General features: G+C 32.1%; 3 protein-coding genes across 3 annotated transcripts; 1 reads left to right on the top strand and 2 right to left on the bottom strand.

Moving 5' to 3' along the window:
- Positions 1-6,957: 6,957 nt before the first annotated feature.
- LOC123721524 lies at positions 6,958-7,892 on the bottom strand. The gene is made up of 2 exons (XM_045680352.1): positions 7,862-7,892; positions 6,958-7,547 (listed from the first exon to the last, which is right to left on the bottom strand). The coding sequence occupies exons 1-2, from the start codon at positions 7,890-7,892 to the stop codon at positions 6,958-6,960; spliced, it is 621 nt and encodes a 206-aa protein (XP_045536308.1).
- A 359-nt stretch (positions 7,893-8,251) lies between these two features.
- On the top strand, positions 8,252-12,818 carry LOC106719100. The gene is made up of 7 exons (XM_045680351.1): positions 8,252-8,421; positions 8,804-8,952; positions 10,417-10,433; positions 10,744-10,856; positions 10,941-11,033; positions 11,233-11,363; positions 12,614-12,818. The coding sequence occupies exons 1-7, from the start codon at positions 8,302-8,304 to the stop codon at positions 12,816-12,818; spliced, it is 828 nt and encodes a 275-aa protein (XP_045536307.1). The 5' UTR covers positions 8,252-8,301.
- Positions 12,819-14,769: 1,951 nt separating this feature from the next.
- On the bottom strand, positions 14,770-17,290 carry LOC106707491 (palmitoyl-protein thioesterase 1). Its single transcript, XM_045680253.1, has 5 exons — positions 16,991-17,290; positions 16,667-16,904; positions 16,094-16,258; positions 15,309-15,585; positions 14,770-15,000 (listed from the first exon to the last, which is right to left on the bottom strand). Exons 1-5 carry the CDS (start codon positions 17,070-17,072, stop codon positions 14,875-14,877), a joined length of 888 nt encoding a protein of 295 aa, XP_045536209.1. The 5' UTR covers positions 17,073-17,290; the 3' UTR covers positions 14,770-14,874.
- Positions 17,291-18,686: the final 1,396 nt, after the last annotated feature.

Here is an 18,686-nt window from a genome sequence, read left to right as displayed (position 1 = left end):
GTCAATTTGCACGATTGGTTAGTGGATTTAGACGTGAATGGAAAAACTACCGAAAATTTTTTAAGGATTAAGAAATGTTTTCCTATTGCTGGATCAGTCTAAAATGATATGTAATACTGTAACACTGAATATGCGGCAATTTTCGTAGCGATCTTTTAAACCTTGTTTGTGAAATTGTATGACTTATTACGTCTAAAATACAGGTACGGAAATATATTGTTGGCTCAGTTTTTTCGAAGATAATGAGGGGGATGAGGGGTTATAACGTAAAATTATCAATTCAACTTTCATATCATCCGTATTGCATGATTCGTGTATGTAATATACAATATGTTTTTGAACTAATAAAAAATATTTATTTATTTATTTATATAGAAAGTAAGTTCACACGTCCCTGACGGGCATAAACAAACTTTTGAAAGGCGGGTATCGGTGCGTACTGCGTAGCTCGCAGCTTCACTGAGCCTCGAATAGTTCCGCGCTCTATGGGCGCGTCAGCGGCGGTTGCACTATGTTACTGAACTTATATTAAGTATAAAATAACAGATTTTTAGCATTATTTTGGAACCAAATTCGGATAATTTAATGTCATTTATACGACACGATTGGATGCACAATTCTCAAATCAATAATTACTAGACGTTTCCTGATTTTCAACATTGTGTTAACGAAATGATAGGCAATAAAAAATGTTTATCGTTATTTATAATACACGTAGTATTTAAAAAAATAGTTTTTTAAGTATTCAGGTATAATTATTTACTTGATAATATATATTTTATTTAATTTAGTTAAGTCCCAAGTAGCGAAGAGCAGGTAGTCGGCCGTAAAAATTAAGCCAAAATAGTAAGGTTTACAAAATGAATATATGTATGTACCTACTGTTGAGTAAAGAATTAAACATTCTACCAAAGAGGTGGCATATTGACCACTAAGAACCTTTGCCTTTATAGTTATTGAAAAAGATAGACGAGAAAAGAGAGAATCACGCGGGAAGAGTTAAAAACGAAATACAGTCGTGAATTGTTTCTTTCAATTCTTGTTATATTAAAGGAACTTTTCGTTGAAATTAGGGAAACCAATCTTTAGTATCTTTAAGGAATATTCCTAAAATTGTAATAATTCTTTTTAAACTACAAAATTCAGTCAAAATGTTTTTGGGATAAATAAAACTCATTATTAAACGTGTATTTAGTTTTTGAGTATGTATTTTAAAAACTTAATAAAAATCATTTTGGCTGCCGTGCTTATGTTTCTAAATTTATTCACCTACCATATAAATAAAATAGAGCATTACTGTCTTATTGTCGCAAAACTTTACAGACAAAGAGTGTGTTATAAGACAACATTAAGTCAAATGTTTGGTCATATTTGACCTCTTTTTCTTTCATATTCCACGTATATTTCAATAAATAAAACAAAATTTCCTAACAAAATTTATAGGGAAACCATAATGCAAAATAGAGTGCAGAAATCCCAGGTTGCTAATCAACTCTTAATGAATCAAACTGGACTCAGTGGGTTCACCGCAAATATACTAAACTGCCTCTACGCCCGCCTCCCGCTACCGTCCGCCCCGTCCTTTGCTAAATAAATGAACCCTGTCGGTGGCCACAAGCGAATTCTATTTAAGCCTACCTCAAATATACCTTTAATTCTCTTAATCACCTTTTCTTTATTGCAAAAGGGAATCGGCAGAGAAATATTAGGCTTTCGGGACTTTTTTCAGGCAATGTAGTATCAAATACTTTCAGGAACTTCATGAGTTCCAAATCGTCGCTATAAGTCTACAAGTTATAAACGTATAGATAAAGTGTAACTAGTTATAAGTAGTTGATTAAAGCGCCGCGTAGACCGCACAAATTGACCAACTCTGGGATACATCGAGCGCGGGCTATTGAGAGCCGATCATCTGTACCGACGGATCCCGCTCGCCTACGTCAGGGCCTCGGGACTAGTAGCTAGGGGCTCAGGGTGGCAATTATTGAGCAAATGTAATAGCGGCATTGTGATAGAGGCCTGTGCTCAGACGTGGAGCGGCGTTGATTAGTGCACAAAAGTGAAATAGAGTCGTCTTGGCGAAATTTTTTTTCTTTCTTTTAAATTTAACCCGTCCTCACTTGAACTTTACGAATTGCATGTAATTAAAAATAAGTAAGTTAATAGTACTTAATAATAAAAAGAGAAAAGATTTTATTGCTTCTTTGGATAACTAAATTAAAAAATACGAACAAATTATAACACGAACATTAACAAAATGGCCGCCACAAACTATTAACATCGACCCGTCTTTGTTGAAAGATCCTTTATTTGAAAAATTAATGTCCAAAATTCGACTATTGATTTGATCACCGACAGATTATTTCTATTCATAAATAGTCTCGACAAAAAAGCTATAAAATTCTTTCAATATAGAAATGTACGTAGTAGATTTATCGCATCAAATAACAGTAAATTATTAAAATTATTGATAATTTGCAATAATACCTCTGCTGTATCGCTGCTGTTCTTGATTATATTTGCGACGAGCCTCAGACACGCCCCTTTCCATCCCCTATTATATTAACCGACTAAATAAAAACGTCGTAACGCAATTACACTTACACCACAATTTCAATCTTATCGCTTTTTAAATTGGATACATATTAAAATGATTCTTATTATATTATTGTAGCTTATATGTTTGTTCCGTTTGGATTTGTCTATAAAATAATACACTTTGAGCTTTGTCTGGGAGTCATTGAATAGCAAGTGATGTTTAGCATTCAATGAATTTAATTAATTAAAATCCGCTTTTTGGTGATTGCAAATTTTCTTTAAATAAAAGTGGCGGATCGGTGATATAAATAATTGATTGTTAATTAATAAATACCATTAGATGTATTTATTTAAATACTAGCTATTGCCCGCGATTCCATCCGCGCGTGATTAAAAAAAGTTCATGTACTATTTCAGGCTATCTATCCATATTCCATCCTGATCCGTTCAGCTGTTCTGAAATTACGTGATAACAAACATCCATCCATCTATCCAAACTTTTGCAATTATAAGATAACTAGTTATAACTCCCGCGACTCTGTACTCGTGGGAAAAAAATCTTAATTTGTCTATATGTTCTTCCAGAATATTTTCTACATACATGCCAAAATTCAAAGAGATCTGTTCAGCGGTTCTGTAGACACTCGTACTTTCTAACAAACGTCTATCCATTCATTTAAACATTCGAATTGATGTTCATTTTAATTGCTATAAGAGCACAATTTACGTCTATTATACTTAATAATTTTGTCCGTCATCGGACCGTCATCACTATGTTAAATAATTAACTTAAAATATATCCTGAATCAACTTGGCCACATTTTACATATCCCAATTCGAGTTATTCTCATAAAAACATTACACAACTACCTGTACAATACATGTATTCCTTCATTTTAATTTTCACGACGGTTACATTTGAAATAGTTTTCATTGTACCAAAAACAATTTCTTGTTGAGGCTTTATTGTCCGAATGTTCATTCTGTGAACAATGCTGTGGGGGGAGGGGGGGCGTTACTTGTATTGCTAAGAGGTTCTATTGTTTAATGCCACAATTAGCTGTGAATTCCGCCTCGGATGAAAGAAACTGACCAAGTCGCCGACCGGATGCTAAACTGGGAATCAACTATTTTGATACTTTCATTTCAACTAAGAAAATGCAACCGTTTTCTTTTAATTGAATGACATTTAAGTTAACAAGTCTCTTTATCCTGAAAATTTTTACCTCATTCCTTTCTTTGTAACCAATAATACATTATTCCTGTCAAATCTACATTAAGCGAAATCTTGTATTAGAAGCATCTTCTTCAAAACAAGTACCGTGTTTTGTTCATAATTGATAAAAGGGACAATACGTTTTATGCAGTTGTTTCGGCAGCTAGAAATCACGGTTACCATTACCTAACGTATTATTGCCGGAAGAACATGCTTATTTAACTGATATAGAATATCGCATTTAATTGATAAAATTGTAGAGACCAGTTGAAACTGATTTTCGAGATCTTGATTATGTTAATATTTTCTATAAAATTAATTTGTTTCAAATTTAGTAAGACATTATAATCTATTATCTATTCTATTATCTATCTATATATATAAAAATGAATTGCTGTTCGTTAGTCTCACTAAAACTCGAGAACGGCTGAACGGATTTATCTTATCTTAGTCTTGAAATATTCGTGGAGGTCTAGGGAAGGTTTAAAAGGCGAGAAAAAAATCATACCGCTATTAAGTTTTTTTTCCTGCGCGCGGACGGAGTCGCGGGCGACAGCTAGTAAAATAATAATTATTGCTACCAATATTGTGAGAGTGAGCCATAATTGATTAAAATATTCATTAAGTTTTATAATTATTAAAATATTGTCAAGTATGAAGGTGGTTGGAGCGCTGTACACAGTATTTAGGCAGCACAGCAAGACGGTCGCTGTCCGAACATAGTCCGAAATGCCTTACGTCCACTGAAGCTGATTGTGATGGAGTGAGCTTGCGGTTTGCTTTTATTTTTGCATACATTTACTTAAAATGGATGCATAAAGTAACATTATTTCATAGAAAGGTACTAAAGATGCATATTATTAAAACAAAACTCCAATTGTTTATTGCCAGTACTGTAAAGTTGCTTACTCCTTACTGTGCAATTGGAAACTATTCAATTATTGTAATAAATAAAAAGAATTCATCGTGTACGCTTTTTCCCAAACCTAATGTCCTAACTACAAATATGACTGATTAATTTGAACGTAAATACGAAGTTATTGAAGAATTGATTGTTAAGAAGTGACCAACCCAATATCTTATATTCCTTCCTTCACTATTAACGGAGGTATCTTCTACAAAATATATTTTCATGACGTAACAAAGCCCTTATTTAATGACATCTAGGTATCATTCCAACGTTTGTATTTACTTTATTTTTGTAATCAATTTTACATCTATTATAATCAGTAGCATAGTAAATAATTTTCAATTTAGCAAACACTCCGCCGCCGCCGGCCTCACCGAGCCGCGCCCGTAGACAGAGTCAGGGCTGACCACGTTACTTACAATTTACAAATAATAACTGTCGTCATAATATAATATGAAAAATTAACTCTATATTGACTGTTCAAAAATGTTCAATAAAATGTATCGTCGTTAGTTATTGTGATTAATAAATATTATTCAATTTCATTATTCCAAGTATTGATAGAATCGTTAATATTGTCTAAGAAATTGCAGTAACGCATCTACCTAATGTATAGACTTCCCAAAAGTCAGATATATGATCTTGTAACACTGCAAAAGACCACTAGATGATAACGACAGTAGACTAATTTTTGTGGTGACTATGAACTAAAGTTGATCTAGCAGTGTAATTACCCTTTGTTTAACTTTAAATTATATATTTTCTTCTCGTAAAGTATTTTAACCTGGATATTTTTAGTCGAAAAAAAAATTTCTTTACACCTTCTTTGATTATGAAATCAAGAATCATTGTGAAAATGACGACGTTCTCATCCCTACATATAAATAATGAGGCACTAACAAACAGCCGAAATGTACAACATAAACAAGTCTTTATAAAAGAGGCAAGTGTTGAAATTGGAAAAAAAATTGGCTAACGAATAGTGAACCGATACGCACAATCGGCATGCGTTCGCGTAGAAAATTAAAATAGAAACGAACCATTGTGCAGACATCCCTACGCCCAAAATACGTCTATTTCACGTTCACCTACACTCCATTGTTTATTAAGCCAAAAAAGTTTCCATATGTCCATTGTTGTGCTCTTTTGTTTTATGCAATGCAAAGCCTTTGCACGAACGGTTGTTATACAAATTGGGAGGTAGTTATATTGACGTACGTTTATATACGAGATACCCGTATTGTTATAATTGTGCCCATTGTCACTAACATGTTAATATGATTGCAATCATTTATTATTTAAATAATTATTTAATGAATCAATTTAAAAAAATAAACAATTTGGAATGAAATTAGTAAATAATTGGAAATAATTTGAGTGAGAAAATTAATTACTTTAACGGTAATTAAAATTAAAGAAAGGAAGGATTTTTCATGTTTTTTTTTTTGTTACAAGAAAACTATTTTTTATTCTGTTAGCCATTTAAAATTAATCATTTTATCTATGGTCTCTAGGTAATAGGTTATAACGATAGTTAAAATATGTAATTTAATTATATTTCATTGACATAAAATAAAAATAATAGACATGCTTTTCCTGACCATACATATACTAAAAGATACAATAAAGACGCCAAAGGCTGATGATGATATGTGTATATAAAAAAATATTTGATATTTTATAATGAACCTAACCTGACAACCTGACAGCCTAGCCAGCGCTCAAACAAAAAAAACCATTAGTAATAGTACATAGTAAAAATAGAAACAACAATTTTCTTTCTTCGGCGCGACCTCACACCTCACACGTATTTTTCATTAGGAGGTTACCGCGATGTTTTTCAGCGGAAAATAATCAGTCTTTGTTCGGAGATGTATGCTGTACGAACCGTGTGTTCCTAACCACACATCTACCATCTTAAATAATGAGAACTCATCTTTTGCAGCCAGTAATTACAGCGGAACACCTGAGCTGAGACTGGAGATGTAGCGGGATAGTGCATTAGTTGATGACGTATACAACGTGCCTTTTGTCACCTCACCTGTGCTTTTTTACGCTTTGTGTTTAGTTTTACATATTTGTTGTGTCTCTTTTAACATGCAAGTAACATTTTTAATTAGTTTTTATTTACTGATTAATTTGAATTTAACGAACGTAACGAAAATATTGAAACGCCACAGTGAAGTTCACTGAAGATTTTGATGAACTTAAAGAATTGAATTCAATATTTATTCATTCAATAAAAATTATTATTACAATTTTTACTACGACTTGATAACTTTAAAGTATAATTTTACAATAAAACTACTCTCTTTTTCAAATTACTTGAGTCTGGATTTGTTGCGTTTACGTTATGTAGATGCAGTTCGACGAGTTGTCTCACCAAGTTGCTTGTATCTACATTGGTATGTACTATAAGCTCGAATATCCTCATCTGTTCCAACGCCTTCCAATCGTGACGATGTTTCACCGCCACATTAAAAAGTTCAGTCATCACATCTTTAGATTTCTTCAAATTATGAAAAATAAATCCAACTTTATAAGATGGATCGTCTTTATATTTTTCTTTTAATGAATTTATTGTTTCCATTTTGTCTTTTGCGTCGTGTATGCATTGTTCTACTAGCAATTTGATTTTGTTTTTAAGGCTAGCGTCTTTTTCCTCTTCAGCTTCCTCTTGTCGTAGGAACACAGGTTTTGGACTGACTACCATGAATCTTCTCTTAGTATCCCTTGTTGATGCATCTAGTGAGGGCATCGTTCTGTTTGTTTCTTTTGTATAACTTCCAAGATATAATTCTGATACTGTCATCTCATCTTCATTTGGGACATTTGTAAAATCAATAAAGTTGATTCCAATACATTTGTGTATAATTATTATACCTGCAAATAAATATAGATTAAACAACAATTGGTAAATGATTTGGCGTCGGCCAATACAGAGCAGCCGACTACATAAGCCTACATTTAGACAATTCCTTGATAATCATATTGTTTTAGTTCTACGGGTATATCTTACTATTATTTTAATACGAAAGTTTAGATGTATGGATGGATGTTTGAAGATATCTCCGTAACGACTTAACAGATCTTGATGAAATTTTGCACAGATGTAGAACCTTATTACGGTTTTATTTAAACCGCGCTTACGGAGTCGCGGGTGACCGCTAGTCTAAAATAATTTTGAATTAACTCACAGTAAATAAATTCAACTAAAGCAAACTGCATTATTTTCGCTGTTTGATTGGAAACTTAAACCAAAACATTAAATAGAATGTCTACATGAATACTTATTAAGAACTTGTTAAGTTTATAACTATAAAAAATTATTACGCTAATAAAGCGCAGGTAAATTAAGCAACCAATATGCGCTAAAACAAATTGCGAAAATTCACGAGAAACAATGTTCATTTCAGAACTATAAATATTTATGAAAGCATAGGCTACTTATTTTTTTTTTAATTCCGCGCGAATAAAGTCGCAGGCAAAAGCTAGTTACCAAAATAAAATCAACCTGTTTTTTCCATCCCAAGAACTTTTTCAATACTCTATGATGACAAGTGTCAAGAATTTATCATTTGATAGACGTAATTTCTCGGTATTTGTAAGATAAATTTTCAGTATTATTTATACAATAATGTTAATCCAATCTATGAGTAAAATTATTTCACCCATCGTACATGGCACTGGCAGAATCTTTCAAAGTAGAAATTGTCACGGTGTGTTTGGTATACAGGATTTACTGCGACAGGAAAAGGTAAAGATTTTACGGCTGTTTAGACAAAAATCTCTTTTTATGGTATTTAACATGTTCTAAATCTAACCTATATCCAGTGCTTTTTTCTTACGTTACGATATGATCCCCCAAAAAATCAAAGCAGTGTACAGTGAAAATTCCTCATGATTTGCTTTTGTAATGTATTACCGAAATAATAGGCACAGTCTGCTTTAAACAAGTTTATACTTACCTCACGAGTTTAACGTGTGGTGGCATCGGTGAACGAGCTACTATTAAAGAACATTATCTTAAGAGGTTCTGGTGTGGTACTTATGGTTTCAGAAGCATTTACATTTCTCTGTCTGCCTTACTTTTGGTTCATTTGTCGTTTTCTACCGTAAAAAATCTTTATCAACTTCAGCCAGAACATTTCGCAATAACCGCATTAACGAGCGGCGATCATGAAATGGCTGTGGATGTGTTGAAGAAGCATTACCTCAATGAACATGTTCTCGTGCGCGCTAGAGGAATGAATTTGTGCAATGATCGCGCCATTGAGGAATATCTAATAAGCTTCCCGTTCGGCAAGAAGATAGCATAAAGTTCTCTTAATGTTAACATTATTCAAGATCTGATATCAGAAATGATAACCAAAAAGTCACATAAAGTTAACATAAAGTTAACATAAAGCTCTCTTATGAGCCATCTAGCGCCATCTTTTAGAGATCATTAAAAAGATATCAGAAAGATAACATTTTCTAGATATCATAAAGTTAACGTTTTTATGTTAAAATTAAGAGGCTAGTGTAAAATTAAAATCGACATGGTAAATAGGTTTAATTATTGTTTATTTGATAACACAATGAATAATAACGATATGACATACCAATATAAATAATCTTATTATTAAAATTATAAATACTTTTACGGCTCAAGTAATGATATAGGAGTTTTAAATGTTGGTGGTGGTTGCTGATCCTTTTGGCTCACGTACGTGGCAGGTGGCATTGGTATATTATTTATTCCGCTATCTGAAAATAAAGTGTTTTATTAATAAGGAACAAAATAATTATATATAATTGAACAACTTTATTTGTTACATACCCTCATTATCAGAAGAACTTGACGATATTATCCTCTTTCTACTTTTAGTTTCTTACTTTTACATCTTGTGTTGAATCCTAAAAAAATATCAAATTAGAAATTGAAAATATTCATTAAATTTTAGCGCATTCTAAATTTTATCAGACACTTTTACAAAGACGATGCTGATAAGTTTTTTTTTATTATGTATGAATGTATGAATTAAATGAACAAAATTGTATACAAATGTTTAAAGTTAGAAATATTTTAAAAAGTAAAATATTTAAACTGCATTTAATTAAAATAGCGACGAGCATCGTCTTACAACAATTTTAAATAATTTAATTAGTTATAAAATATAAAAAAATGTGTTTATAACCTATATTCATACTTACGAGTTTATTTGTTCGGCAATTAAATTCTTGATAACTAACTGAATAATAAGAATCACAAATACTATTAATTATAGTTTCAACCAGTATGTTAAGTCAAAAATAATACGTTTATGTTGTAATAATTGAATAAAACCACTTAGCAATGCCGAACGAATTACGATGCAATTCACGCTTGTCAACAATCACTCTTTAATGGATGAGTGAGAGGTCCGTATAGAACAAAATGGCCGCTGTTGTCGCGAAAAGTACTAACAATTCAATTTTTCGTATATTTCAATTTCGAATTATTTTTGAATTGAACACCAAATTTATTTTTGAAAAAGTAACTAGAATTGTTTTTTAAAAATGTTTATTAAGGAAATTCAATAAATCTGAAATTTTTTTAAAGTTTTATTAACAAAAAAATATGATCTCGAAAAGTCATCATTTAGTTATCATTGAGATTGCTTCAAAATGACATCGGCCAAAAGTTATCAAAAAGACAACATTTTGCTGAGCTCTAAAAGTCAACATGTTTCAGACAACATTATGTCATCTTTCTGACTTTTATGCCGAACGGGTTACTTCGTCAAGGTAAGTACGAAAATAACATTATTATTGACTACTTTATTGGTTGAAAACGATTTATAACATTGTTACTTGTTCATAAAATATACCTTGTATACATTCAGTCCACAACATTCTGAACTTATATTTCTTAAAATTACACGTATCGCCATCTTTACGACAGATATGTGAAAGCTCAAAATGATCGTCAAAAGTAGTATACCGTATTTTGCATAGATGGCGCTGTCCCCGAACTAAAAAAAATGAAACGGCGACATCTTTTGACAGTTTTCGAATTTTTTAGGCATTCGTTACATTTTAAAAATTTAATTTTTAGGAAATTCTTTATTTGCGAAGACTGAAGATGACCAGGTAGCAGGTATCTGTGTTAGCTACGCCAGTAGCCCTCTGGACCCAAAGAACCTTAGGAATTATGCTTTTTATCGTCAGGTAAAAATTAATCCTCATAATCCTTACCAAATTGTTTTTTTCTATAATTTGTATAATACCATTTTTTTATTTTATTTTATACAGGATCCAAACACGAAAGACTTTTTATACTTCACAGCAAAACTACAAGAGACTCCAAATTTATGGGATATTTTTAAAGAACGTAAAGTATACGAGGTTTGTTTTGTACATTCAAATAAATTTAACAACAAGGTTCAACTTTTTTATTATGTGTCTTAAACAAGAAACTTAGTATTACTGAACTGAATCGCTTCTATTTCCAGAGAAAGCATGTTATCAACCATTCAGCTACTAATTTCCAACCATTTTCTATTCCTTAATTTAAGTCTTTATTGTTATTATGGTTGATTTGTAGGTGAGAATGGTGACTGTGAAGCCGGAGTACCGTCGTCAGGGCCTTGCCGTTATGTTGGTAGACAAGTCGATGGCACAAGCTTTCGACCAGGGTTATAAAGTTGTCCGCATGGATTGTATCAACCCATACGAGTAAGGAGTCTTTGATACTTTGCCTATTGCATAATTATTAGTTATGATACTTAGCGTTGGTTTCTGAGACCAAAATCCTTCTATAATTGTTATTTCTGTTTTGTCAATGATAATGAGAGGTTTCGACTATATGTTTAATACAGGGATTTTGGTCTCAGAAACCAACGATTAATTACTTCTTTTTCTTGTTTTATTTATTGAAAAAAGAAGTGTTTCTGGGAAAGTAATCTATTATAATGTTTTTGTTTTACATTACGCGATTACAAAGAAGGTCAGACATTCGGGGCACTGGGTACTAAAGTGCACTGAACAGATAAATATTGTCGTTACACTTAGAGTAAGTATTGTGTATTGTATTTACGAAATATGTTCTCTAGCTCCTTGACTTGTTAGTTGGTAATGTGTTGTTTGACTAACTGTGGGTTTCTCAGATCAAAATATATGTATAAAACATATCGTTATCCCTGACAAATCATGTCTTTGATAAAACAGAGATAAAAATATGTTTTCAACGGATATTTGGGTCTCAGAAACCCACGGTAAGAGAAACAATAAGCCTCCTGCCGGATAGTTAAAAATTTCAAAACATAAATACTAATTTTTTAGTAACTGTATACAATATGTAGGTATTAAGTAAATTTTTAGCTAAGTGCAATCTTTTAAATGAAATAATTTTATTAACAAAGAGGTGTGCAGGAAAAATTACATGTTTTACTTTAAATACATACACCATAAATATAAATAAAATACACGTGCATAAACTTATAACATAAACACATTATACAAATATTTGTCAGTAAAGAATTTACTAAACGATAATAATAAAAAAATTTATGTTCAAGATAATTGAAAAATTATATCTAAATAGTTAACACAAATAATTTCTACATATAACTTTGAAATTATACTGCCTGTGTAACATGTGGTTGACTTCATTTTTTAAGAGAGAATAGAAAGCGTTTTGACAGTGAAAAACACTAAGTTTTAGTTTTTGACATAAAAAATGTTTTGGCAGAACGAACACTAAAATGTTGTCTATATTTTTATAAGAGATATTTTTATAAGGGGTAAATGAGCAGCAGGAACATCGAGGGGATCATCCACGTCCATGGAGAGGATGAGGCTCCGAACCCTTTAACGGGGACGTATAGTGAGCTGATGACGAATAGCCTAACCCTTTGCCCAATTATTTGTGTACTTTGTCTTTCACTTCTCGTGTTTTAGATACTAAAAGTAATTTTTTTTTTTAGTTACAAGGTCGCAGAGAGGTGCATGATGAGTTGTCTTACTCGCTTCCCATTGCACAAGCTGCGTGGTGCCAACGCCCCCTTTATAAAGAAGAGTTCGGAGCACAACTGCTATGTTAGAGTATACGTAGAAGCCAGATTACAAGGAGACAAACCGGATAGAATTAGGTTGAAACAAAGACACGACTTTGATAGCTTAATCGAATGATTTAAGAATTACTTACAGTTAAATCAATAAAAATGGTTTAAGATTATTAAATATATGAATATGTGAAAGCTGTTGTTTACTTTGTAATTTTTAACCGACTTCAAAAAGGAAGTACCTACTCAAATCGTTAAGTTTTTCCTTTATGGTTGTTTTTCCAAAACGTGAAAATTTGCAAGAAAGTATTGGTAACGTAATCAACAAAATTAGTATTAGATTTGTACAGCTTCTTGTTAAACGGGCGTAAAGAATAACTCTCACACTAATGACATTTTGACGATAAAATTAATAAATAAATAAAGTTATTGTTTGATGTGTGGTCGTATTTTTTTATCACAAAAATTTACATAGGTCGCAGATTATCTGCGAAAATTTATTCTTTTTTTTGTTTATAGTTACAAGTTATATGTTAGATTTTAAATTAAATATAATTTTATGAAGTACCACATAGTAGCTGATTACCGTCACAAAACTTACCGTTGCCTATTTTGGTGCGTAAAATAAGTATGCATTGTAAGATTAGCGTGACCTCCAGAAAAGGTTGTCGTTAGATTTTAACGAAGAATAAATTTATCTATAATTTATAATTTATTTTTATAAATTTACACATAATACATCGTAATTACATATTAGGTCCTTACATATGAAATTGGCGTTTTTAGTACTGGCCACTTTAATCACGAATTTCTCCTCTTTGGTAAGGAATTCCAAATTCAAATTCGTACAGCTATAGACTCATGTATTTGTGGTTCGATGACCGTCATTCATTTGTTTTTTTTCTTCAGTTTTTTTCTGTTTGCGTCACTCATTTTACAAAATGGAAAACTTAAAATATCGCATTATTTACGAGTACGAGTTCCGCCGTGGCACTAGTGCTGCGGAAACGACTCGAAGGGTGAATGATGTGTATGGCGGTCGTGTTGCAAAAGAAAACACAGTTCGTTTTTGGTTCCAACGTTTTCGTTCTGGAAATTTCGATCTGCAGAACAAGCCCCGTGGACGGCCTGAGACTCAAGTTGATAATGAAGAGTTGAAGGCTATTGTGGAAGCGGATCCATCGCAAACCACGTCCGAGTTAGCTGCAGGCTGCGATGTTAGTGATAAAACTGTTTTAATTCACTTGAAGCAAATTGGGAAGATTAAAAAGCTTGAAAGGTGGGTACCTTACGAATTGACTGAAGCAAACCGGCAAACGCGCGTCGACTGTTGCGTTACATTACTATACCGGCACAATAATGAAGGTATTTTAAACCGAATCATTACCTGTGATGAAAAATGGGTTCTTTACGATAATCGGAAGCGCTCAGCGCAATGGTTGGATCCTGGCCAGCCAGCCAAATCCTGCCCCAAGCGAAAAGTAACGCCAAAAAAGTTACTTGTAAGCGTTTGGTGGACTAGTGCCGGTATTGTTCATTACAGTTTTCTCAAATCTGGCCAGACTATTACGGCTGATGTCTATTGTCAGCAATTGCAAACCATGATGGAAAAGCTAGCGGCTAAACAACCTAGGCTGGTCAATCGCTCCACGCCACTGCTGCTTCACGACAACGCTAGACCACACACTGCGCAACAGACGGCTACTAAATTAGAAGAGCTTCAATTGGAAAGTCTAAGACATCCTCCGTACTCCCCGGACCTTGCTCCAACAGATTACCATTTTTTTCGAAATTTGGATAACTTCTTGCAAGGGAAAAAATTCAACTCCGATGGGGCAGTCCAAATCGCCTTCAAAGATTTTATTGATTCCCGTCCGACTGGTTTTTTTAGTAAAGGGATCAATGAACTACCTATGAGATGGCAAAAGTGCATAGAAAATAATGGTTCATACTTTGATTAATTAAATATATTATATTAAAAAATATTCGACTTTTTGTTCCTCCCATACAAAACGCCAATTTCATGTGTAAGGACCTAATATAATAAAATTAAACAAAGAAGTTTTGACAGACAGACTTTATTCAGATCTTTATAAATCTATGTCATATGTTAAAAAAAAATTTATTTATTGCACTGAGTTAACTTACATATTGATTATTTGATTTAAATAAGACATCTTAAGTTACAGTAAGTAAGGTTGTAGAATTTTCTCAATGAACCAATCTTGAGCGAATTGAAGATGATCACCTGGAGTTGACAAGAATACGAGCTTACCTGATTCCTCCATTTTCTTTAATCCCAAACGATCCTAATAAGAAATGAAGGTACGTCTTAGAGTATTGTTTTTTTCGGAAAATCGATATATAAATTAAAAAAAAAAGACATAATAAGAATATATAATCAACCGAAATGATGGTAGGTAATCGATTTTGAGGCCGCAAAACACACTGACAATTATCAAGAAATTGAATCACACTCAAATTGTATAATTATTAAACTGGGAAAATGTTTTCTGTTATCGTAACTAATACAGATAACAGTCCTCTTAACGCTAAACCGTCTCGACCTATTAGTTAACAAACTCTCAACAATGCAATCGAAAATAAACTTACATACCTGTATATAAAGATCAGATTGCTCCAGCGACTGCAGTCTTTTTGCTTGACCCGGTGCATAGAAACCGAACCATTCGGTCTCTCGCGGTTGCACTATACTATCGCTTTCGAATTTCACCAGCACTAGTTTATCCAATCGGTTCAGATTTTCTGTATACGTTCTATTAATTTTTCTTTCATTATTAATGTCTGCTAAGAATTGACTTTGTTTCTTATATACGGCTTCGTCTAAAGGATCATGCCAGTAGGTTGCCTGTACTAAAGATTCTTGCACCCAACTGCAATGAATATTGAATTATATGACCGTAGAATTTCACTGCTGTGATACTTGTAAAATATATATAGTCTATGTTTTGTTCAAAGAATGTAAGGAAGGACCAGTGGTAAAGCCAGCAACATCTGTTGCACGAATGGGCTAGCTCACCCACTGCAATATTACGACCCACAAACACACAGAAGACAGGCGTCAAGTGGAAGTCTGCATTCCATCTGATAAGTTTTGGTGCTAAAGCTTAATTTTAGTCTACTTTCGTAAGTGGGTTTGGCAGAGGAGGGGACGAATAGATAGAGGAAAAATCCTTTTTCTGTGCGTCTGTTCCTCTGTTGATTAAAGGAAATGCGTCTGCAAATTTGGTTGTCTATGGACAGTGGTCTCTTCGTTATTTTTGGCGAATTTTAGTGGCCATTTGCTTGTTTGCCTCATACTATAAAAATGAATATGTTTCGATACATGTTTCATGTCAGTGGGATTCTACTGTAAGGTTAAAACAAATAAGTATATCTCACCTATAATAAGCAGCGTAGTTAAGCATCTTCCTAACATAATCACAAGATGCATGCTGCAGTGCTCCGCAGTGTGGCAACCCGTAAACTCCTTGGTGTTGTCCACCAAGGGATATTAATGATTTTATTGCTGGCAACTTATGACCACATCGCTGAACAACTCCTCTCCTAAGTACAATTAAAACAAGTCCATTTATATGAATAAGGATAAGGATTAATAAACTATGATAATAGTTAAAAGAAATTAAATATACAGCCAAGATTTGACTGATTATGATTAAAAAAAAAAACTTTTTTCTAGTCCTACCAGTGCTAATAATATAATATGGAGTTTGTTTTCAGATTTATTAATAGTTTTTTTACCAAATTTTGGAAAGTTGTAAAAAAGAACTTTAATCTTTCAAGTGGAATAACTATTTATGTATGATTTTATCAATTTGCTTTTTTTAATAATTATTTATATACATACAGGTTGAAGAAAATAATTAATAGAAGAATTATTGCCTTATTATGTTAAAGCTATGAATTAAAAAATTAAAATGCTGCGGTTTGAGTATTTAAATAAATATTACTTACAGAAATTGAGCTCCCTGTGAAAATCCAATTGCATTAAAACCATCTGCTAATTTTGGATCATTCGCCAGTACTTGACAAACATATTGAACTTGTTTATTTGGATGCATAAAATACCCATTTTCAAAATCTTCAATAGTTGAATTACCGATTTGTAAGGAAAGTACATAAACACCAGGAATTTCTTTTTCCAAAAATATTTTAAAAGATCCTAAACTAAAGTCGACGCAACAAGTATCACCTGTGTTGTTTAAATTTAAAGAAAAAAATTAATACATTATGTTCTAAAATAAAATTATCGATGAGTAAAGTCAATTAAATTCTTACCCATTCCATGCCAAAGAACAATGGGAGTTGGATCTGCCAAGATATATTTGAATAAAAATAAAATAACTAGCCATTTAGACATTTTGCTTATTAAATAAATCAACTTTTTAAAAGGAACTTAGACTCAATCGAACACCACACAAAGAAGATGAGATTACTCCGAGCAAGGATAATTAAATACTGAACTGTTCGCATGGACAAGACTGATTCGACTGGACAAGTTTAAATCAATTCAATAATAAAGTCGATTCAACATTCAATCAATGTTTGAAATGTTTATGTTTTCCTCTGCTTTGTTTTCCTGTCATGCTGTCATTGTTTTGACAGTTTAAAAGTTGCTACTACTATGCTTAGTCTTAGTCTATGAATAGACGTATTAAAAACGTAGGATATACTATTATTAGGTTAAACTTATATTACTATTTAGCATACTTCTATATAACATTGCTAAATTATTATATATTTTTAATATAAATACATAATAAATACAAACTGAAAACTAATCGCGAGTAAATACTGATATTCAAATTTTGACAAATGTAAATTTCGATTTTATCGTTTTTAATAATCTTATAGGGACGAATTTTTCAGTTTCAGCTTTAAAATAGTCTTATGTAAAATACCTCTAAGCATAATTTCATATCCGTTGAATACATACGCTTTTTTTGTAGATTCCATCGTATTTATGCGCCTGCGAGAATCGCAAAGCTATATCGCTATAATGTAATTTTGCATTCTTGTTTTGGTTTCAACATTCAATATCTCACAAAGTATAGGAGTATGTTATTTTTTTAAGGTTTTATTAACTTCCAATCCAAATCGTAGTTTAAAGAAACTTAGTTTTAACAAGCAGATGTGTGTGCTGTGCTACTATTCCTGCGTCTGTTTTTCTTTCTGTATCTCTGGGAAATTAAACTATTAATTATAATTATTCGAATTGCTTCTAAAAATGTATATCTTAGGTATTTCCTTCTATATCCGCTACAAGAATGAAATAAATCATGTGTGTCAGGTTCGTACTAAAGATGGCGTTGCTAGTTTAAAACACATTTTTTTTTTCAATAACGTAATTAAATTTAATTGCTAAAATCAAAGTACAGTCGAACCTGGATATGCGAGAACTGGATAAGGGAGAAACCTCCATAAGGGCGATTCATAATCCGTCCCCGGTGGAAGACTATAAGCGAGAATCTTCGATTAGAGACAAACCTTTATAAGGAAGAAAAATATCGCGGTCCCTTGGACTCTTGTTTATCTAGGTTCGACTGTACTTGCTTTCCTGAGTATCTAAGTTCTAATAACTTATACTCAACTTCTATTAGCCATTTTAACGTTTAATTAATTACATCTACAATTAAATAAAATATAATTTATATTTCAATTTATTTATTTCGTCGCAATTAAGAACAATTTCAACAAAAATAATAGTAGAAGCCATTGGTAAATGAAAACGTATTATGGCACGTATTATCAATCAATCAATTATAATTGTGCGTAAGTTTTTGTAAAAATTACATAATGTCTTTATATGTTTAGCCAAAGAATATAATTGATCAAATTGTTAGCTCAGATATATACAGTATTGGAATAACATAATACAAAATTTTGAAACTCAACGACAATTGTACATCAAAAATTAATTTATTTACAAAATTACCTTAGTTAATACTTCAATGAAATTAATATTTACATCACG

Source organism: Papilio machaon, chromosome 12 (genome assembly GCF_912999745.1).
Source record: "Papilio machaon chromosome 12, ilPapMach1.1, whole genome shotgun sequence".
Taxonomy (NCBI): Eukaryota; Metazoa; Arthropoda; class Insecta; order Lepidoptera; family Papilionidae; genus Papilio; species Papilio machaon.
The sequence above is the reverse complement of the archived record's forward strand: the minus strand, read 5'-3'. Positions and strand labels throughout refer to the sequence as shown.

Bases quoted from the DNA above. Each gene is read 5' to 3' on its own strand.
- LOC106707491 (XM_045680253.1), bottom strand. From the start codon at position 17,072: ATGTCTAAATGGCTAGTTATTTTATTTTTATTCAAATATATCTTGGCA. The intron at 16,905-16,990 runs GTAAGAATTTAA...TAAACAACACAG, and splicing joins TGTTCTTTGGCATGGAATGG to GTGATACTTGTTGCGTCGAC. The intron at 15,586-16,093 runs GTGAGATATACT...TATTCATTGCAG, and splicing joins AACTACGCTGCTTATTATAG to TTGGGTGCAAGAATCTTTAG.
- LOC123721524 (XM_045680352.1), bottom strand. From the start codon at position 7,892: ATGCAGTTTGCTTTAGTTGAATTTATTTACT. The intron at 7,548-7,861 runs GTGAGTTAATTC...ATTTATTTGCAG, and splicing joins TTTAGTTGAATTTATTTACT to GTATAATAATTATACACAAA.
- LOC106719100 (XM_045680351.1), top strand. From the start codon at position 8,302: ATGTTAATCCAATCTATGAGTAAAATTATTTCACCCATCGTACATGGC. The intron at 10,857-10,940 runs GTAAAAATTAAT...TATTTTATACAG, and splicing joins ATTATGCTTTTTATCGTCAG to GATCCAAACACGAAAGACTT. The intron at 11,034-11,232 runs GTTTGTTTTGTA...GTTGATTTGTAG, and splicing joins AAGAACGTAAAGTATACGAG to GTGAGAATGGTGACTGTGAA.